The sequence below is a fragment of the Cottoperca gobio genome, chromosome 4 (assembly GCF_900634415.1).
Source record: "Cottoperca gobio chromosome 4, fCotGob3.1, whole genome shotgun sequence".
Classification (NCBI taxonomy): Eukaryota; Metazoa; Chordata; class Actinopteri; order Perciformes; family Bovichtidae; genus Cottoperca; species Cottoperca gobio.
The window spans coordinates 22,819,959-22,842,882 of record NC_041358.1 but is presented as its reverse complement, the minus strand read 5'-3'; the positions used below and the strand labels follow the sequence as shown (position 1 = coordinate 22,842,882).

Sequence of the window (22,924 nt, the reverse complement as noted above, 5' to 3'; positions counted from 1 at the left end):
ATGGACAAGGTAACAAGATACATTATAGTGGCACAAATATATTAGAGGAGACCTGAATCTGAGGCCTGCTTAGCATCTTGGTTCCACATATAGCCCCATGGCAAGCACCTGAATGACAGACTATGTCAGCAGCATGTCTGAAACATAGCTACTGGATTACTTTGTATCCCACAGTGCAGTCATTGTGATTTCTACCTTCTCTGTTGCGACAACTGCGGACTATCTTTGGATTTAACGATTTACGTCACTGTGGTTCGTTCTGAAATACATCTGGCGCACTTATAGACAGGCTGCACAAAGGCAAATGCTCTATTAATAATCACCAGTGCCTTTGCAAAAGACAGCCTCTCGCTGCTTGTATAGCTGAGTGGGAGATTTCTGCCTTTGCCAGAATATAATAAAAAAAGCTGCTGAAGAGAGAAAAAGGGGGGAAAATACAAGTTTATGAAGTTGCACCCGGTTGCACCCAGAATGGTTTCAGTCAGATTAGAGCGGCATGGTTGTGCCAGATGTATGTTGGCAGAGGGTAAGGCCTTAAATAGAAGGTCTGGGTCCTGTTTACAATATTTCAGATCCTTACTAGAGGGAGAAGATGTGAAAACACCCCTTTCCACATTCTGTAACCTATTGACAGAGTTAAGCTCGCTAAGAGGACAAGGTTGTACAGTATTTGTCGATGAAGTCTTAAAACGGTGTGATTTCACGCATGATTTCAGTGATGTGAGTGTGTGTGTGTGTGTGTGTGTGTGTGTGTGTGTGTGTGTGTGTGTGTGTGTGTGTGTGTGTGTGTGTGTGTGTGTGTGTGGGCCTGCGTATGTGATGATCTGTTTGCCATGTCATATGGAAGCTGTTTATGCGTTTGGCTCGTGTCTTAGCTGAGGTGTGCGGTTGCAGTGTCTGCTTTTTCTCTCTGTATCTATCGCTCTCTCTTTACTCCGACATTCTCAAAAATCCAAATCTGAGTCCTTAAACATCTGTATCTCGTTAAAAAAAAAAGAGGCTTTTTTTTCCCTGACATTAACTAATGAGGCAAATCAACCACATGATTTAAGGATTAACAAAGGCTTTGTGTATTTTCTCCCTGATGCTATTGAAAAACAAAAATGGGCAGCGTTGAAGTCTTTCCGCATTACAAATATCTGGAAGTCCTTGCATGAACCTCTGCACCTGTGCACAGGTACAGAGCCAGGAGCTGGAAATAGCTCAAATGAAAGCATCTGATTAGTCCTGCAATAAATATTATCTTGGCACACCCACACTGGCATACACACATAAAAACACGAAAAGAAAGATGAGAAATGTCTTGGAAGTTGTCATTAATGGGAATTTTGCGGCTTCTTCTTTGATCCACTGTAATCCCTGTCTCATTCATTAAAGTCAGCTGGCCAGACAGCTCTGTGTTCGGAGCAGACAGTGGTCAGCATCTGGAGAACTAGCGCCTGTGTCTGACTCACGATGGCCCTCCAGCTGCTGCTCACATACAACACCTAGTTTAGCCTGACATGTATGCAACAAGAGAATAAGAAGAGAGGTTGAAAGTCATCTGGTTAAAGAGGGCAGATTATAGTATTTTGCAAAAATCCTTGGAGCTGAAAAAAAGACTTATGCTAAGAGGTGGTTATGCCACTTACTTACAGCGACAGTTGCCGTCTTGAAATAGGAAAACAGCTCATAAATCTGTAAACTCTAAAGTGTATGGAGAGAGTGACAGAGAACAAGGCTGAGAGAGAGCGTTTGATGGAGGAGGCTTGAGCAAATAAGTGGAGAAAGGCGAAAGGAGGGGGTGTGAGGGAGTGAGGGAGAGAGGGGGAGACAGAGGGGAGAAAGGTGGGGAAAATATTTGTGAAGAAATTCCTGAGGGAGACAGATTAGAAAGAGATGAGGAACAGATGAAGACAGATGGAGACGCACAGTAATTTCTTTAGTGGTGCACTGAATGCAGCGAGGGGGGCTGAGACCATCAAACAGGAAAGAGTGACATGCTGGCCAAGTCGTCAGGGGGAAAGAGGATGTTAAAGTCATTTCACCTGTGCTCTTTCGTCCTCCTTTTATTCCATTTTCTCATTTAGCCGACCACAAACCCAGCAGGTGGGAGAGTGGGTCGCTTGGTATGTGATTATTGCTTCTTCTGTCCAAGTTGACTGGGTTTATGGGTGACGTGAGGACAAAATGCACCACCGTACTTGCACAGGGTGTAGCATTTTACACTCCAGTTTAAGGCCAGCGTTCACTCGCGGCTGTAAGCACAGTGTTCACAGTCAATCTGAATCACCATTTGTACATTTACCTTCTTTCCTCAGCAAACTGTCTTTGATATACTCATCAGTAGATGGCAGAGACATTACGACTCTGAGGCCTTCCAAGTCTGACAAGATATGGAGACTATTAAGGTGTATTTGCTTTTGTGGACTGCAAGCTTCCTTTCTTTAAAAAAAAAAAAAAAAAGGTTATTAGGGAGAAAGTTAATGGGGAGCAGCTGCAATGTGGACAGAAAGTGACAGCTTTGGAAAAAGTGCTGCTGCTGGTGAGTGGTGAACTTACAAAGGGTGATAGGAGTGTTATTTAGGGGGAAGAACTTGTTATCTGGAAGAAGAAGCAGAGCATCATGCGTCCTTATGTAGCTGACAGTTAACCACAGTAAAAGTGTGATTTAAATTGCGAAAGAAATTGCATTGGCTCGTTGTGAGATCATAAAAGTCAGTGGAGCGTTATAGCTGCATTGAGATTTTTCTCCAAGCCTTCTGCTCACTGATGGTGGGGCGGCTACTGTGCTGCACTTTGTCCTCATGAATACAAAGTGTGTCACCAGAACTTCTAGCCACTAGTAGCAATTTTACCTCCTTCTCTTAACCTCCACTTCTATCACCACATGTTGTTGATTAGCCTAGTGGTGAAATGTGCTGCTTATTTCACAATAGAGATTAAGAGCTACTGAGATGGTCTATAAAATAACACACACACACACAAAGCCAAACACACACTCTTATCACATGAGCTCACCACCAGAGTCCTCCTGCTCTGACATCCTCAGGGAAATGTCGTCAATTAAGAAAACTCTACAGTTATGTCAGTTGTTGTGCACGTGTGTGTGTGTGTGTGTGTGTGTGTGTGTGTGAGACACTGGCCCTCTGTTCTTACACTATGTGATTACTAAAAAATGACAAGCAGGATGACAAATAGCTCAAATCAAAAACTTAAAAACTTTATTTCTTCTCTACATTTACAGTCATTGTCCTGTGTATGTGTTGTTCTGCCATCCAGCTTTGAAAAAAAAGCAATCATAAAAGTTGAATTTTCAGTCTACACTTACCTTGGCCCAAAGCAGCTGAAGCCAGGACAGACAGCAGGAGTGCCACCTTATTTAATTCCAACATGGTACCTTCAGTTGAAGATGATTTTTCTCTGATCTTCTACAGAACATACATTTAAGGGGAAAAAAGAAAAGTGTTGATTCTTCAGATACAGCTGAGAGTAGCCGCTTCAGTTTGTCAGGTGTGAGTGATGCTGCTGGTCGAGCAGAGACTCATGTGAGTGTAGTTGCTGAGTTGGAGACAGAAGCTCAGGCGTTTTTAAAAGAAGGGGCATCAGGAGTGCACACCAATCCAGCCCCTCTCTGCTCACCATTGGCCAGTGAAATGTAACATCTGGGTCCCCCATATCATCTTCCAAAAAAGGTGAGGGTGGAGAGAGAGAGAGACACTCACAGAGAGCGGGAGGGAGAGTGTTTGTGTGTGTATGGGGGGGGGGGGGGGGATGTTTTCGTCCAAGCAAGAGCTCATAAATTCGGACTTTTTTGTGCAACAATATTTTCATATTTCTTTGATTTGTAATACTCTTGTGCTCCAGTGTAGTCGTCTGTATTTACAGAGCAGGGTTGTGTGCGTGCATCTGTACAAATACAGAGTCGTTTTCAGTACTTTTGGATTCTTTATTTTGTATTATATTTTATTTCCTGAGGGACTTTCAAATATTCAAATTATTCAAAATCAAAATATAGGAAATTGAGAAAAAATATGACTGTCCAGCTTAATTTTGATGAAAGATCTTGGTATTGGTTGTCTGAAAAACATCTGAGGCAACTGATTGAAATCCTTTATTAATACATAAATAACAAAGGTATTTCAACAAGTCTTCATCAGAGTATATGATATTCTTATTAACAACTTTCTTAACTGTTTATTCTGTGTTAAATAATTCTAATCGTCTTCTATAAAATGGCATGTCCTTCAGTGCCCCCCCCCCCCCCCCCCCCCCCCAATCTGTCTCTCTCCGTCTCAGTCTTTTTAATCTGTCTCTGCACCAGACACAGGACAGAGCCAGATGCTGCTCTGCCTCTGGTTCGACTTCTGGTTCAGTTTTGTAACTTTTTAACAGTCACTGATTGCGGGGCAATGCACTGCCAGAGAGTGGAAGTGGCGTCATATGGCATGCCATTCAGGAAATACTCCTGAGAACACAGACACAAGAGGTGCTCATTAGGTGCAATGTACAAAGGAGGACATTATGTCAGTTGTTGCAACAACACTTGTAAAAACACATTTAACTCTTTTACAAATCTCTCAAGGTTCAAAGTTAGAAGATCAAATTAAAAATAATAGTAATAATTTGAAAGATGTTGTTTACATATTTACATACATGAGTCAAGGATGGAAAGAAGTTCAGGATATTAGTGCTCATATATTGTTTAACTATTCAGTGGTGAAGGTTACTGAAGTTCTCACATGCTTTAATTTAAATAACTCTTATTCTTTCTTTTGTTTCTTCTTTCCTCTCCTTAGTTATCTGATGACCAATCAGATTTATCCTTTTCATAAAACCTTCTTTGAACGTCTTTCTCTATGCATGGGATCAATTTGTCATTTTAAACTTAGACATGTAGTTGTGTGATCACCCATTCATTATGTTTCCCCTGTATTTTATTGTATTGATGATTATGTTTTGTGTTGTTTGGTACAGTGTGTGTGTTCCTGTATAAAGGCCCATCAAGCAATTTAGGAACAATCCCTGCAGAGCAGCCCATCGGCCGGCTAATTAGACGTACTTGTCCCAAAAATAAACGTTAAATGCAATTTAAAATGTAAATACTAAAATGCTAACAATAGGTGCAAAGTGAAATCAGAAACATTTCTTAAATCTTAAACACTTTAAACATTTTGCTAACTTTTGGTTTTCGAGTATAGAATACATGCAATGATTGCTTTTCTTTAAAGCCCGTATTTATCGCAATAAAGTTTAGAAAAGCTCCTGTGAATTGTTCAAATTTGAGTTTTTGTGTGTTGTGCAATGCAAGCGCTTAATTAATTTTTCTGCCTGACTCCACTAAATCTTTTGACCCCATTTCTTCTCCGTGTAAGACGCTCTATCTCTCACTGGGTATTACAACAAGTGTCGCTGTCAGCTATGATTGTTCAATTTTACGGGCCACCAACGACTCCAAAGCTCATTACTCAATGGCTCTCGTGAAAAGCACGGACGACAGGGCGGTGACAAGTCGTTGTTTCCTGACAGGGATTGGACAGGCATGAAAGACAGGACCGCACACACACATATTTCTACCTTGTCAGTTTGCTTCTGACACATTTAATACCACGAGCACCACCGGATCGACATTCCTTTTCCCTGACTTTCTACACCCACTCACACATGTGCGCATACACTGGGCATTAGTGCATTAGTATTCAGAAGAAGCCCCTAATGTTTGTATAAATACAAATGACCTCATCCATAAACAGCACAGCAGTCTCGCTTAGTCATTCTCATTGAAGCCCCGCAGCCCATGAGCTCAATAACGAGAGGCCTTCCTCTACAGCTGATTATAGCCCGATCACACCTGTTCATGGCTTTCATTACCAAATCAAATCCAGTTGGGAACCAATAAACAGAAGTAACGGCATGCGCTCACCAAAGAAGCACATCTCTAATTGTATGTGATGTGCATGTAACAAAGCTAGGTGGCCTAGTGATGAGTGACCCTTAACAGAATGAGCTGGTGTAAGCACGCAGTTTACCCCGCTGAAGTGTCCCTGAGCAGGACACTGAGGACATTACCACGAGCAGCTCCAGTGGAATTTTACTCCAGCTTTGAAGATATAAAATATTATAATTGTTTAAAAACCTTGCCATGTACGTTAGGATGTTTGATATCAGGCACAAAAGGAATGTCTGCGTGTATCTTTTTTACCACAAGGAACTTTCATTTTGTGTTGCGTGTCCCCGGAGAGAAAAGCATTATTCGTTCATACATTTGGAGTCGTGTTTTTTGTACACTTTATAAATGTAAGTCTAATGTTCTCTCTCCTTTTAGCTCTGTGTTTTGTCTCCACCATATTTTGAGAAAAATACCTGATATTGTAGCCGCTTAATGTTCCGCCAGCTAGTCGCTCATTGCGTCCGCCTGTTGTAGGTAGAGTGCAGTTTAGCACAGCTGCTTGTGGCCGCTGGACACATGGCACGAAAACTAAAACAATGATTCAAAATAGGCTATGAGCAACCCTCCTTTCACGATACATGTAGTCATTGTTATAGTCTTATAAGTCATTGTTAATATAAAATGCGCTGATCAGTGCAGTTTTCCATGAAGGAAATCAAAACAACATAAACCTACTCCTTGAAGGAATTTTTTTTTTTTTATTGGACAACAAGAACGGTCTGGGTCTTTTACAGCTGATGAAGTAACTGAGACAAAAGTAATGCAGAAGTGCAGGCTGACCAAACAAACCAAAAACACTAACAGAAAGTTCTAACTGGCCAACCTGCACATCATCTCATCTCATTAGCACACGTCAGTAAAAAGTTAAACATGAGAGCATCAGAACTTGAACATTAAAAAAGGTTTGAAGAAAAAAATAAAAAATAAAACCTCCCAGTGGATGGCGTCATAGAAAATTCATCTTTCTTTTGCTGACAGTGGAAAAAGAAAGGTATGTCTTTTGCAAAGTAATCAGAAAACAGTGTAATGCTACAGCTTTTACAAATAGACACAAAAACTCTTCATGCCATTCCCTAAAAAGACTTGACTTAAAACCACAGCTTCTAAAAATGATCCTTCTACTGCAGCTCATCAGCACATGTGGCTAAAGTGTAGCTTAATCTACACAACTGAGTGTTAACATTAAATCACATAAACAATCTATAAAATACAAAACAAGAGAATAGATCAACCGTTCACTTTTTAAAGATGAGGAGTGGCTCTTATGTTTCGCATGTGTTACAATTCTATAAGACAGTCTGTGCCAGGGTAGTCTGGGAGGTTAAGCTCATATTTCTTCTGGATGTCATAGGGCAAGAAGCGTCCAGCCAAGAAGTGCTTCCCAGAGAAACTCATGGCGCACTTCTTTGGTGCTGTGAGTGAGATGAGAACTTCTGGATTAATCCCATCTTGACTTGGTTCTTCTACGTCCCAACCTGAGAGAGAGACAAAATAGAGGAATTTAAGAAAACAAGGATTGTAATATTTCTCTGCCTGCTGTGCTCATACTCAGCAGGTAGTGTATTTGGGCTATGATGAGCTCACACTGAGCTGCCTGTAGTGTTAGATTTATCCTCCACGTGTGCCTCCAGACTTGGAAAACTCTTGCTTGGGAGCCAAGGCTCCTGGGGAGCTGCCTGTAGGATCATTTATCAAGTTGTGTTTCTGAGCCGCCAATTTTAGCTACAGTTTGTTTTAGTGTTGCACGATACACCGAAATGTAGGTACTTTTTTGATCCTTTTTTTGTTTAAAACTATTTGGTATTAGACTTTTTCTAGGACATTTTGCCAGTGTGAGGATAAAATAAATCCAAAGGCTGGACTACTTTGCCTAGTGAAGCGGACGCTGATGGCGAATCCACTGACATAACTAAGCCTGTACATTATGCAACAGGACTTTAATAACACATTTTCATCCAGTGCAAACCTCACCAAGCACCAGCGACAGACACCAAGACCTCTCCAGGGAGTACAAAGCACGAAAGGTTAGAGAATAATCTGTCCGTCTGGCTAGCCGACTGGTGGGACGGTGCTGAGCTGCTAAATGAGATATGTTGAGCATCAGTATCGAGCATATCAATGTCAGGGTGACCCTGTGTCGTAATAGCCTGCCTAAGCATAATAGAAACTATGGGTTGCACAACAATCTTCAGTTATTTGAGGGTCTCATTATGTTTAGTTTTTAAACGGTTTAATAATTAACTGGCATTGAGCTACTAGCTACATGTCACTTGTCACTATGTTGACAAAAGAAAAAAAGCTTCATTCCCACCATACATTTAGAATATATAATGATGGTTTTATTGTTTAACACAGTGTTGAATAACACATGGGCATTGTGCAGGGAGGGTCTATAATACATCAAATAGTATTAACATTTGACCCAATAAAGATAACCATAGATTAGCAATTTGCCATGATATGTATGAAATGAAAATGAATTAGATAAGATTTCATTGTAAATGTATTGTGTACACTCTGTGGACTTACCTGAGGGCACATCCACACTGGCAATAGGGACCTTGATTTGCTTCAGGGTGACAAGAATGCCAGGGTAGGGCTCCTTAATGTTGGCACAGTCTGCATCAGGGCCCAGCATGGCATCAATCACCAGGTTATAGGCGTCGTTTATCAGCTGCACCTGAACACAACAGCATCAGCATGACTAATAGCATAAGAGAGCAAATGAAATAATCTGAAAAGCTGTGATAAGGGTTTACAAGTAGACGTTTCATTTTCAATCAAAAGGCTCAAAAATCAGAAAGTTGCCTCTTAACTGTTTTTAATTATCCACTGTGATACCAGGGCATTTGCACCCACCATGTGGTATGCTCCCTAACCACTCTGCAATCAGGTTGCCCTTGAATTACTCTTTTAATCAAAGCAATGTTCACTGTAACAAATTAATCAAGAGTGCATACTTTAAAATACATTATATATGTAATGTTTAGATGTGTCAATCAAACTTTACAGCAGGCAACAACACCCCTGAAGCTGCTGACCTCTGTGGGGAGATAGGAGAGGGAAGGGATGTCCATCTTCTCACACTGAACTGTGAAGTCCTGGTGTAGACTTTGAGAGGAGCGTTTAGGGTGGTAGATGGTGGGCTCGTATTCCTGTGTGAGATGAAGCAACAGAGAAAAACAACAGAAGAAGGAGGAGAGAAACACAAAAACAGACAACGGTTTACATAGTATTGACACGTGTACGATACATTTGGCCTTCAGTTCACGACAAGTGAAGATACACTGTTGACAAGTGATCAGAAGTTGTGGTTTTAGACAGTCTGCTTCCTAAATGAATACTTTCCTTATAAACTGGAAGTAGAAATCCAGACACCCGCAAGCTCTGTGATGCTCAGCAGGAAGCACCTGTGACCCATGACCTTTACACGCTCACAAAGATTCATCTTTAAACTGAGGAGCCACTGTCAGTACTGAGAGTGTGTGTGTGTGTGTGTGTGTGTGTGTGTGTGTGTGTGTGTGTGTGTGTGTGTTTGATCATGTTTTCCTAGGAAAAAATAGTCCTTAATTAATATCTACATAATGGCATTTAAAGGGCCAGTTTACCCCCTTTGTACTCTCACTTACAGCACATAGTAGCCATGCAGATCATTTATTTTAATTGCCCAGGCTTTGAGATATATATCCATCTCTCCATCCACCCAATACAGCAGAGTTCTCATAGTATTCACAAATGATATTTAAAGAACTCCATGTGCCTTTAATCTGGATAATCCACAGAACACTGCCATCCGGTTCCGTTGGGACTTTTTCTTCAGTAGAAAGCAGTTAGCAGAGTAACTGGGTCATTGGTTTTGGAAAGACACATTGCTATTGATTTGCGGTCATAGTTTTCAGCCCTGTTAGCAGCATGGCTCTAGGGGCGGCAATGTTGGCTGGATTGTTGGTCCAGACTGAAATATGTCAACAACTATTAGAGACATTGCCATGATATCTTGCGCAGACATTCATGGACCCCAGAGGATGAATCTAAATAACTTCTGGGTTAAATCTGGCACCACCATGAGGTTCAGTTTTGTGGTTTACAGTAAAAAAAACACATCACACAAAGGAATAAATAAATAATGTAAATAAAAACAGTTTGTTCAGATGTGACTGAGCTGAGGTTGCCCTTCACAGGAAGTGATCTGTCAGGTCAGACAGACTGCTGCTTCCTGAGGGATCCTAAATCAATCAGACAGCCACAGCTCATCACATGACGTCATCTTCATCATGACCTCCACAGAGCACAGAACAAACAACCAGGCCAAATACAATCTACTGTGTGTGTGTGTGTGTGTGTGTGTGTGTGTGTGTGTGTGTGTGTGTGGTGTGTGTTCGTCCCGCGGGGTGAGCCAGTGGCCACAGCATGCCTTTGACCTCATCTACGTGTGAAACTAAGGAAAGGCTTGAAATGACTGTCAGTGTCACTGAGCATGAGCAGAAATGATCCGTGAGACAGAAACAAGCAAAGTGCACAGACGAGAGCTTGTTCCAGTTAACGCTCACATCGCACAAGGTTACACTTCCGCTCCCTGAGGGATGATGGTGTCTTGTAGTATTTTGTTTTCATACACAGTCCATTAGGAACGGAGGGATACGGTCTGCAGCGCACAATAAAGTCTTTCACCGGTGAACCAACTAACATTTCGACCAGACTTTGAAGACGTGCGCAAAAAATGTAATTGTTGCACTTATTTAGGTACACTGTGTGCTCTGTTTAAATAATAATAATAATAATAATAATAAATGTTCTTTAAGGTTGGATAATAAAGAATAAGTGCATTTTGTTACTGTAATGCCAATTAAAATCAGACGTGAATTTTCCCTTCAGTGATGTATATAGAGCACAATGTAGTGAGCCAAACATAACATCATGTCCACTTGTATTTAATACGAGCAATACACATGGAACTAATGTGCATAGGACTTGGTTATACTTTCATCCAGCATTAGCTTTGATCAAGGAATATCTGTCCTGTCCTGTAATGTCCTGTCCTGTCCCCCCCCCCCATACCGAGCAGTGGAAATAATCAAGAGGCAGGACAGACTCAGACACAACCTGCTTTTGTGAACACGTATGTCTTGGAGTGACGTGAGAAGCAAGTTGGCTTGTTTGCCTGCAGATGATCATTCATTTCTATGCTCCGTCTAATCACATTCGCAGCTCTGCATCACAGGATCAAGGCTGTGTGTGTGTGTGTGTGTGTGTGTGTGTGTGTGTGTGTGTGTGTGTGTGTGTGTGTGTGTGTGTGTGTGTGTGTGTGTTAATGTGTGTGTCTCACGTGTATGCTTGCATGTCCTCCTGCTGACAGGGATCACATCGCACCATGAGAAACATAGCGGTTCACAATCCAAAGTAAGTACTCAAGTCAGAGCAAAGTCAGACAAGTGTGGTCCCTGTCTGCCTACTGTAAAGTGCAGTCACTTATAAAACTGTACTTATTCAGCACATTTCAAGACGCCGTGATATGTGTCACAATAGGTGACAAAAACACAGGAAAAGACAGAAGCAGAAGGTGAATACATTAAAAACAAAGCGACAGAAAAAGGCATAAAATAGCCCACAAATGATATATCTAAAAGACAGAATCAATGCCTTATTGTTTTAAGTTGTTTTTTTACTTATGAGGAAGCTTCTCATGCATTTCTAGAATGCCAGGGTAAACTGCATTTCCCTCTGAGCTGACCTCTGACCTCCTATCCTTGGCCATGAGAAGGAAAAAGACAGAGAGTGGGAGTCGAGGGAAGAGAGAGAGACTCCACAGAGAGCCATCAGAGTCCATCTAACATGGTTTTAATCAGAACTATCAATGCACTGTAAATCTAGCATGTCAGCCACATATGGTAAAGTGTATAGATGCATTCCACTCTAAACCAAAGATCCCAAAAACACATATCCAATATTTCCCTTCCAATAAAGTCACAGACTGGGACCGGACGGCAGCTCTGTGTACTGAAATGAACTGTGAAAAAGAGACTCTATTTCTGTAATGTGTTAGAGAGGATGAATTCCTGCCTCCAAAAAACAATTAGTCTTGAAGTGTCAGTCAGAATGTGGCCTGAGAGGCAGACATCATGGTCATGACATCATATGATGGCAGACGACTTTAACGAGAGTAATAATAGCATGATATCATGACTGTCTGAGTACCCTTGCGGGGAGGGTAATGGGATAACTGCTCCGAGCCGTTTACAGAAGCCGAAATGAAATTCTGTAAAGCTGTTTAGGAGATCCTCTGTTAGTCCTGCTGCTAGCTGCAGTTAGTTCTATTGTGATAGCATCTAAATGACTCGGTGAGCACCACACTGTTTGTGTCGTTGAATATAATTTAGATTTGAAAAGTTGTTTTTGTTCATGCACTGTGTTGTTGGCTAGCCTTTATGCAGTAGTTTACTTACATACATGCGCAGGTGTCGGGCACACACCAGGCCAATGGAGCCGTTTTGATCGGGACCACAGATCACCAGCACTGTTGGCTGCTTCTTTGCTAGAGAGCTGAGAGGGTAGGCCTGAAGGAGAGAGGGAATAAGACGTATGCCGTTAGAAACAGCAACTGATGACTGAAGGAAAGGAAAAGCATAAAAGGTAAGAGATGTACAGAAAATAATCAGGCTTATTAATAGAGCGCAATAGTGAGACAGACGCAAGAGAAAGATAGATTCAGTATTTATCCCGACAACTCAGGCTTCTTATTCAGCCCAGGTCAGCCCATCTGTTTCTCTGCCTTTCCATCACACTCCGTCTGTGTCTGACTGCAGCATGCCAGTCATGCCAGACGAGGGTGGAAATGGCACCAGCTACATTGTCTCTTTCTTTTACGAGAAAAGGTCCCATCTCATTAAAATAACTTTGGCAGCAGTGGAAAAAAATACCAGTGTCCTCGCCATGGGATGCTTCCGTAGGCTATATGAAACACACTTTCCGTCTCGGCCCGGCTGCAGCGGGCTGCTGGCATCTGCCTTGTTTGCTGGCTGCATATTCCCTTGTAAATCACCCTGCACCTTCGGTACTCGCCTGCAGAACTGTCAACATAAGTGGCTAATCTTCCATCTCCAACACCTCAACCAAACTGCTGACTGTGTGTGTGTGTGTGTGTGTGTGTGTGTGTGTGTGTGTGTGTGTGTGTGTGCGTGTACACTCAGTCATCATCATTATTGAAAGCCTGTCTGTCTGCCTTCATTTTCCACAGAAGCAGTTCAGTTTTACTGAGAGTTTCTGCACTGTTACATTGTACAAGAATGATTGTTTGTCATTGTAAAGGTCGCAGCAAACTAGAAGAAGTGTAACTGAGAGAGGAGTCCAATTAAATGTGTGTCAGAACACAAGTTGTAAAACCAATTCGCCAAGTTTTGTCACCGTAATAAATAGTTTATGACTGCAGTGACGCTTTAGATCACAGAACCACAGTGCAAGTGTGTTTTATACTTTTCTTTTGTCTTCTCATAAGTACATCCCTGTATCCCATAATGAACGTATGAGGTCTTTATAATAAAGATACATATTCCTTGTACCCTGTAATTATTTTATAAATATCCTGTCATTCAAAAAGTAATTACCTGATAATTTACAAGCTGTTATCCCCTTTATTACATCCATAAATGTTTTATTGTACCCCGTAATCATTTATAAATGATTATAGAAGATTAGTATTATTATAGTAAATAATTGCACCATAATTACAAAAATAGTCACACTATAAATTGCATGTTGTAATATAAATCTAGTGTTACGTCATTTAAATGGATCCTCATTGTTGAACAGTGGCCTCCAAATTTTGGATATGAGTTTAAAATAGACCACATGTAAAATCCATTTACTTCCACTTCCACTAATGTATTCAATACAGGAGAACGTTGGTGAGGAGGAATAGGCCATTCCCCATATTGTATAATTGGATATAACAAGACTCAGAGTGCATTAACTAGAGCGAAGACTCCAGGAGAAGAGACAGCAGCCGTTACCTCCATCATAACAGCTCAGCTGAGAAATCATCACACAGACTCAATGAGATGGAGGAGATCGTGTTATGGTCGCTTAGAGCCCCGGGGCTGATGGTGATATGAGGAGAGAGGAGCAGGGAGTGATTGAGTGGGAAAGAGAAGACAGGAAGTAGAGACTAAAAATGGAAGACAGTAAAACAGGACAGTGTCTCTCGTTTTCATATCTGATGAGACAGAAGCTCTTAGTGAGTTTCACACTGTGTAATCTGATGTTCAGGACATGTTAGTTCATTTAAAGTGGCACCCTGTGTGTGTGTGTGTGTGTGTGTGTGTGTGTGTGTGTGTGTGTGTGTGTGTGTGTGTGTGTGTGTGTGTGTGTGTGTGTGTGTGTGTGTGTCTGACATAATGTCAAGCAATCTGTTCTGAGTTGCTCCCTCGAGGGAAATGTTAAGTGTAATTACTGCAGCCGGCTATTAAAGGCTAATCATCTCTGCTAGTGAACTCGCCCCTATAGGTGTTATAAGACTTAAATAAAACATATATAGATTAAAAGGAACAAAGAAGTAGACTTAAAGCTGCAGCCATTAATATTTATTATATGTTAATAATGGATCAGATGCCTGTGCAGTATGAAAGGGGAAGCTTCTAGTGATGAACTATTCTTATCAGATTTATAAACTGTGTTTTAGTTTATTTTGGATCATTGTTTTGGTTTTTCGGGACCATAACCATGTTTCCTGTTGCATTCAATGACCTTTTTCTTGCAAGGATAGTGTATTATCATTTCCATAGTTGTAATGCATTATAATGTGATTAAAAGTTACTCATGGTTTGCTTTGTGTGTGTTGTTTTGGCAAAGATTTAATGACATTTTTTTCACTTTATTTAAAGCAAACAATAACTTACAATCACATTATAATGCATTTAAAAGTGATTATAATGTATTACAACTATGGGAATTATAATACATTATGATCCTTGCAGCAAAACAAAGTCAGTGAGTGACCAGCAAGTATGAAGTATTATGATACTTGCAATTATAAAATGCTTTATAATGTGTTAAATGTGCTTAAAGTTGTGAGTTCTTCTAGTTATACAGTGCTACGAGCAGATTATTACACTTTATACGCATGTTAATAATGTATTATCGACATGAAACCAAATCAAATCTAAAAAGGAGACTACTATTGGACTTAAATTTCAAGTCAGGTGGTCAGAAGCACGACCTAAGAGAAAGCTAATGTTGCTCCGTGTCTCCTGGATGTGTGAATACACAGTTGTTTGCCAATATGTTTATAAGGTGATAGATAATATGTCAGTGTTATATTTACAGCTCGCTCCACGGCTCACAAATTGCAAAATAAATAAATAATAATGCTTTAAAATTAGCTCAATCTTCTCATATGTGTTCTCTCTGTCTCTTGCATCCCGTTTCAACATAGAAAAGCTCACATCACAAGATTTAATGGCCTTTCCTTGAAATGTTAAGGGCCGCCGGGAGGATCAGTGATATCAATGCTGCAGCCGTTTCATGCTGCTGGAGAAACCATTAGAGCCACACACTGCTGAAGGTAAGCAGCTATAAAGTGAGCAGGCTGGATCAATTTGGCCAGCGCTCTGATGTGTTTTGAAGCATTTGTCTAAATGTCGCTTAGAACAGAAGCTTAATTCTCTCTAAGAAATATCTATCTTAACCCATTTACTGTGGTATGGAGCCTCCAAATGGATCCCTGAATACAGAAAGCAATTAGCAATAGAAGAGATAAATAGCATTTCTAATGGCTTTCTGTCTCCAGCGTTGGTGTTGAAAGTTCTCTTTTGTTTGTCTTTTATATCTAAATGACTAAAAGAGGTATTTACAATGCACTCTTTAGGTTGATACTGAATTACCTAGCTACTTTATTCATCATAATGTAGTTAAAAAAAATAAAAACATGCAAGTATGACATCATTCTCTATGCTCGGTGTATTACACACGAAGAAGAAAAAGGCCGCATGATGGCAAAAGCAGACTGAAGTCTTCTGGATGTTTAGTAAGTAGTTAATGACAAGTTCTCACTTATATTAAGTTAAATATCTTGAAGTCTATGATGCACTTTATTCAAGAATAATTTCGTTTTTCTCAATAAAATTCTCAAGCAGTTCAAACTGCCATGACAAGAAAATGATGAAAATGTTTTTGGAAAAACAAGGTTTTATGATCAGGTTAATAAACTTGTTGATATGTTTTCCAGTGTTCGAGATATTTATGATATTTTTTGATGTGGACGAGGTTTCTACAAGTGCAGACAGATGGTGTGTTGCATCTGTTCAGCACATTTGTTTCCTGCTTGCTTCTTATTATTTATTCTACTGCAGAACGTTTGACGTTTTCTCAGTTTTCCGTGGACATTAAATGTGAGGCCTACAACAAAGTGTATCCATAGTTCCAAAAATAAAAATGAAATACATAGAAGAGGGCAAACGTTTCATATTTAACATTTAGAAATAACTCTTTTAGCATGTGAGCTTTAGAAGGACGCTTTAGGAAGGGTCCACATTAGGAAAGGTTATGGGTAGTAGTGCTAGGAACACCCCTCACACTCACGTACACACTCCCACACACACCTCAAATATGTCTGTCTTGATTGCAATAAGGTCTCCAAGGGAATACCTCTTTGAAATAAATGTTAAAGGCACATTCACCTCCAATCAACCTGAAACACACACGGAGCCTGAGAAAACACAATCAGGGTCCTAGAAACGCAATATATGCAGAGGAGTGCCTTTAGTGTACGAGAGGACCCCGCTACAGTGCAGGGGCTCCTGTGAACTATAGACTCATTTACTCCTGTGTGGTAACAAAAAGTCTCCCGTCTCCACTGAGGTGTTGAAAAGTCTCAGACTGGTAGAAACACACACAAACAGTCTCGACCTGGTCGCTGCGGCTGCTGGAACAGTAAAGGGATTACTTACAAAAGACCTATAATCTATCTGGCAAACAGAGGTGTGTGTGTGTGTGTGTGTGTGTGTGTGTGTGTGTGTGTGTGTGTGTGTGTGTGTGTGTGTGTGTGTGTGTGTGTGTGTGTGTGTGTGTGTGTGTGTGTGTGTGTGTGTGTGTGTGTGTGTGTGTGTGTGTGTGTGGTATACTTGGACGCCAACAGCAGCAGGCCAACAGTGAAACCAGTGAAATCAGACTGTCTGCATCTCCTACTGCAATTTTCTTTAAATAGCAGTGATGTCATGTAAGCAGTCGCGTGCTGCTGGCGGCTGTGGGCAGCAGCGATCCGCAGCGTCCCGGCCGTGTTTGTCTAGTAAGGCTATGCTGCTGGTAGAGGACCAGGCATGGGGCCAGCGGTGGCTGATGATAATAGAGGGGAAGTGGATGTGGGATTAATCACACACTCTTGAGGGGAGAACACAAAGTCTCTGATGCTGCCACTCTGCCTGTCTCAGCTCTTACTTTCTCTCTTAAAATGACTAACGTCGCTGTTGTGTCTGCGAGTTTCTCACCCCCCAAGAATTGAATAGCTTTATTTGGTTAAATAATATATATATATTTTGACTTTACAACGCACATGTTAGCAGACAATAGCTTATTTACACAAATAAATGCTAATGTTGCTCTTCCAACAAACAAAAAAACTGTTATATAAGAAAATATCTACGAAACACTGAGAGATGATGATATCTCTGATATTACAATGATGTTTGTTTGCTTTGTCAAAAACATTGTTATTGTCTTTCTTGCTATAATAGCTCTCTGTTTATTATTCTTTGTATCTGCATGTCTGACATCCCCTGTCTCTCTCTCTCTCTCTCTTTCTTATGTCTGTTCTCTTTGCTTTTTCCGAGGGGAGATATTAAAGTATCAAATTTAACTGTTATCACTTTTATTGATGTGTTTTTTTTGTTACCCTTTCCTGTAAACCACTCGTTTGTGTCTCTGCTTCTGTCTATGTCTCTTTCCTTTGTTTTCTCCTTCTGACAGCAGCGCAAGGTTTCATGTGTCGTGTTGCTCAGACTATTATTCATCACAGCCTGTTGAGGAGCCCACTGAGGAAACCAGTGTGGCGTTAACCCAAGCGAATGGTCTGGTCAAAGGGAACCACATGTGTTCCTAACAGCCCTCCACACACACACACACACACACACACACACACACACACACACACTTGGCTTGACACAGTCCAGACCACAGAGGAGAGGAGCTGTGGTTCTGGACCGTTGATGTTGTGAGCTCAGGTGATCGGCCATTTCCAATGTTTGGAAGAAAATGTCACAGAAAGTTAGAACGTTTCCTTTACATAATAATCAGACATTTTTATGGAGGTTAATGCAAATTGGTAAAGTGTAAGTAGCAGCAGCTGTGACCTTTTTGCCCTCTTGTACAATCAAACAGTCACACCATCACGATCCCGCTGAGTTTTGCTTTGACTACTAAAAGCCCAGAGTGACAGAATGTGCAGTTGGATAAAATATTTGACCTAGTGGTGTTGCTGAGTTATACACCATGTAGGCCAAGACTTGAGCTGGTACCAGTAGTTCTTGATTGGATGGCTTTGAGCAGCAAAGATCGGTAATTGGAAACATTTGCATTCCTTTGATTTGACAATTTACTACCAAATTGGTGAAATGGAAAATGGAAAAACAACTATTTAGTGTTAATCTTTCCTTTTCCAATACAAAGACAGAATGGAGCAGAAGATAAAACCTCAGTTCAACAAAAACACACACACACACTTTCCTTTCCTCGATACCCTAACCTTACCTAACCTTGTAATGATTTACGTTATGGGCGATCCCCAACATAAGTCCGCAAAAGTCCCGACAATGTAACAGATTTATGTCCATCGAACATGAGTAATACACGCATACAGACACAGACAGACACACTAACACACACTAGAAAAAATGGCAACCACTGTTCAGTGTTTGGTGCCAATGGTTTAATGGCGAGTGTTGAAAGCACGCCATCCCATTCTAGCAAAGGTCTATTTCACAATAAAAACTAAAACTGCAATAAAAACATACTGGATGATGTTATTTGTCCCAGCTTTTATTCAAAGCAATAGTGTCGGTTGGATCTACCCATGACCACATACTGTACCTTTGGACAGATATGGAAGGATGTGGATTATGCATGATTGTCTTGTGCTGTATTCTGCCTCATACTTACAGTAAAGGAAAGACAAGACAGAAACAAAAGACATGGATATTTGGGGAAATAGAAGGCATGCAGACCTTAGTGATGGCGAGGGCGCATGCTTGTCCCCAAATCTCTATCAGCTGCTGCTGTCCAAACCTGTAGTCCCTCAGTAGCTCTGTCTCGATAGCTGCCGCCTCCCCTTTACTGTCAAACACAGAATAAAACATGACATAGTGTTAGCAAGAGAGCTTTTGTTCATTATCAGCATCATCGTGTTGTCATGTTGCTCAGAGCCTCATTAAAAGGCTTCACACATAATTCAGCCCACCAGCAGAGACACACTGAATTAAAAGTTTCTGTAGTAATGTAATGTTAAAATGTAGTGTTGACACATTATTAAGTGATTGCATGAACAACATAGTGACCCGTCATACCCAAAAAAGGTATTTAACACAGCAAAATGGGTCCGCTTACATGCATACATGCTTAGGTGGTTGTCAGATGTCTGCTTAAGCAGCAAGTGTGGCTGTAGGTAGGTTTTTAAGACTTTATATGTGTCAAGGTCTACTCATAACCAACCTTAACAGCTTCTGAGAGTCGAGGAAATGAAACTCAAAACAGAACATGTGGGTGATGAATTGAACCGTGGCCTTTACTGTAGCTTACATATACCAGGTGGTGCTGTGTGCTGTGTACGTGAACACAACCTGACGTTGATGTGATTTCTGCATTAGTTATCTATAATTATGATCTAATGTTCACACATGTTGTGTTCGGAGGTGATTGTTCCTTTGTTTTCTCTGGCAGCTCTCTGCATGGTGACAGTGTGAGTAATGCTTCGGAGCCTGCTGGTGCTGCTTTTAGCACAGAGGAGTATGTGTGTAAGTGTGTGACGAATGCCACGTTAAAACAGCACAGCAGTTGGAAGAAGAGCAGGAACAGGTCAAGTGAAACTCATATAAATCTTAATTTGGGATCTGACTCTGTAACGTTAAGAACATCTCTTTTACTCTACAGACACCTGGTGGTCCTCCTCAGTACTGCAGCTCAATAAAGAAAACCTAGATGATGAAACGATTATGTTCAGGTAGAAACAAGAATGGCCGTCTTAACTTTTTTTCAACCTTTAAACTTCTCAGAGATGTGAGACAATTTATGGAATAATAGGATTTAAGAGGGATTATTTGTGTCTATAAAGATAATTAATCAGACAATTGCGGACCAATACAAGCAGATGAGAAAGGGATCGATGAACTACATTAATATTGTATTTCTAATCAGCACTGATTCAACAGGGACGCTCTACTCCACTATAAATCTTTACCTCTAAAAAAAGAAGTGCTCGTTTAGTTAGTGCAAGTGTGTGTGTTTTTCTTTAGATTACATTGTGCTTTTTGCTGTTACATCATGTGTTGACATCAGATGCCAGACACTGACGTGTACTGTGAATGCAACCACCACTTACAGTGTGCATACAGACATTTGCATACAGATAAATGGAAGTAATGGAATAATTGTATTCTTTTATGTAGTAATACTGTTGCATTATGTGACTGCTCTCAATTGCTATTCAGCTCCATTTTCCAGGAAGAAGAAGGGAAAAAAACCCACTTCTATTATCGGTCTGTTAATGTTGAACAATTACAGTGAAGGGCTGCATCTGATTCTCTGGGTTATCTCTGACCCTGAGTGTGTGTGTGTGTGTGTGTGTGTGTGTGTGTGTGTGTGTGTGTGTGTGTGTGTGTGTGTGTGTGTGTGTGTGTGTGTGTGTGTGTGTGTGTGTCTGCACGCCAGTGTATCCAAGTGGGGTTTCTGGCATTTACCTGGGCCAGCGGAGCGGCAGCAGCTGTCACCCACGGCTCACCTCAGGGATGTTTCCTGAGTCACTGTGACAAGTTGATCTTTGGAAAGTTCACCTCAATCCACAGGGTTCTCCTGGCAGAACCAGAGCTCCTTACAGTTTTAATTTAGTCAACCTGATTATATATGGCCATAGACAATTGTATTTATTGCCTTTAAAACAGCGAAGGTAGACCGATCCCAAATCTCTTCTGCTGTTGTTGGTGGGTGGAGAACTCATACTATCACAGTAACAGTACTGCTGCTGAACAGGCACTTACCATTGATCTTTAACATTACTGATAGAACAAAGTGTTGTGGGTGTACAGCTCTGCTGTTAGTGTTTGCAGAGAGGCTCTACCACAAGGGGGCAGCACACAGTGTTCATAGACTACAGGCAGATGGTTGTTCACGCTGCATATGGCACGTTGTTCAATTACCAGCTCTTACATGATTATTATAAGTATTAATCAAACATTTAGTCACCTGAAACTACTGAAGTACATTGTAAAAATGTAACCAGTCATTTTTGCATTTATAGTGCAAGGACCTTGCAGAAAGCTTCAACACCAAAGTGCTTCTAAAGGAAAGCAGGTGCAGAATAAATAGCTTATTAGAATTAGCTTGTGTTGCACCTGTAGCCACAGCCATGCAGCAGCCTCTCCCCCAGAGAGATGGTTGATTTCCCCATGCTTGTGATTTGCTCCTGCAGTATGTCACCTTCGTTGTAGCTCTGCTCAACTGTGATCAACCTGCTTAATGAGTCTGTTTACCTTACACTGGAGATAAGGTAAAATGAAACTTTAAAGGTCCCTGTGGGGAAATGAGGACTGCAGGAGCGTATAGGCTACAGCAAAGTTACAAAATAATTTACATAATATGGAGAAAATGGGGGTCATTAAAATATAAAAATGCAAATTTCAACATGTGAATAAATTACAATGTGGAGGAGAGTGTGGCAATCAAAGTGTACAAAATATGAGCAATACTAGTCCTTCATCATCAGCTGTCGTTGTTTCCAGCATAACTCTGTTCTTTATATGCAGAAAATATAGCAACATAAAATATGATGGGTGAACACAAAAACACCTGTTAAATATAATGCAATCCAATGCAGCCCTGCAGAACATACAGTGAAAGTAATGTACGCTGTTATGTCAGCCAACACTTACACTGTAAACGACGTGTTACTCTGCAGTTATGAAGCAACCTTGTAACATGAGCGATAAATCATCCACTGAATATGAAAGACTTCTATTTTTCTAACATTGGAAGACTGAAATAGACACATTTTCCACCCCTTTCATCTTAATTTTCCCTAATTTCAACCTTTCCAGCATGATCTGCTGGTGGGATGAGGAGCGTGATTAAAATAACAGAGTGAAATGTAGAAGTCAACATCTTTCAAGCCTCCTATTGTAGGCTAAACGTTGCAGGGGGAGCTATGTTACAAAACTAAATCATAGAGAAACAGACAGATAATTTCAGGTTTAACATAAATACCATTTAGGATTAAGAGCATATACAGCCAACATAGTATTTTAAACCTTAAACTATCTTAACACACCAGCAGTATCTGCTGCTCGTCACACTTAATAATAACTTACAGCTATGTTTTTAGCTAAGCTAACAGCACGCAAAGCAAATGTTGCTAACGTGCCACACTAAGAGGGTGAACACATTAACATTATGCCTGCTAAAAGCATGTCAGCATTGTCATTGTTAGTATGTTAGCACGTTAGCATGCTAACGTTAACATTAACTCATACAAACACTGCATTATTCCTTAGTAGCCTACAGCCTCACAGAGATGCTAACATGGCTGTAAAATTAGCCTCGACAACAAAACTGAATTGCTTCCTGCTAAAGCAAGAAAACTTAAAAAGAATTCCTGGAAGGCAGTATAACATTAATTAGTACAGTTTTCATTGTATTATTAGTTAGGCCTACTTATTTGTATCTGTTGTGCTGTACAAATAGTTTCACCTTCCTCCGTCAGCACCACTGCTGCCTCATAAGAAGTGAGGGTACACAGCTGCTGCT

At 40.7% G+C, this 22,924-nt stretch overlaps 2 protein-coding genes across 2 annotated transcripts in view; both read right to left on the bottom strand.

Moving 5' to 3' along the window:
* The window catches only part of cilp2 (cartilage intermediate layer protein 2), an 18,705-nt gene extending 15,331 nt beyond the window's left edge, over window positions 1–3,374 (bottom strand). The window contains exon 1 of the mRNA XM_029429852.1: window positions 3,311–3,374. Within this exon, the coding sequence (XP_029285712.1) occupies window positions 3,311–3,374 (64 nt within the window). The remainder of the gene's footprint in view (window positions 1–3,310) is intronic.
* Window positions 3,375–6,604: 3,230 nt separating this feature from the next.
* Window positions 6,605–22,924, bottom strand: part of yjefn3 (YjeF N-terminal domain containing 3) — a 37,746-nt gene continuing 21,426 nt past the window's right edge. The window contains exons 2-6 of the mRNA XM_029428915.1: window positions 19,138–19,246; window positions 12,373–12,483; window positions 8,971–9,084; window positions 8,459–8,609; window positions 6,605–7,404 (exon numbers count right to left, since the gene is read on the bottom strand). Coding sequence (XP_029284775.1) covers window positions 7,208–7,404; window positions 8,459–8,609; window positions 8,971–9,084; window positions 12,373–12,483; window positions 19,138–19,246 — 682 coding nt within the window. The 3' untranslated portion in view covers window positions 6,605–7,207. The remainder of the gene's footprint in view (window positions 7,405–8,458; window positions 8,610–8,970; window positions 9,085–12,372; window positions 12,484–19,137; window positions 19,247–22,924) is intronic.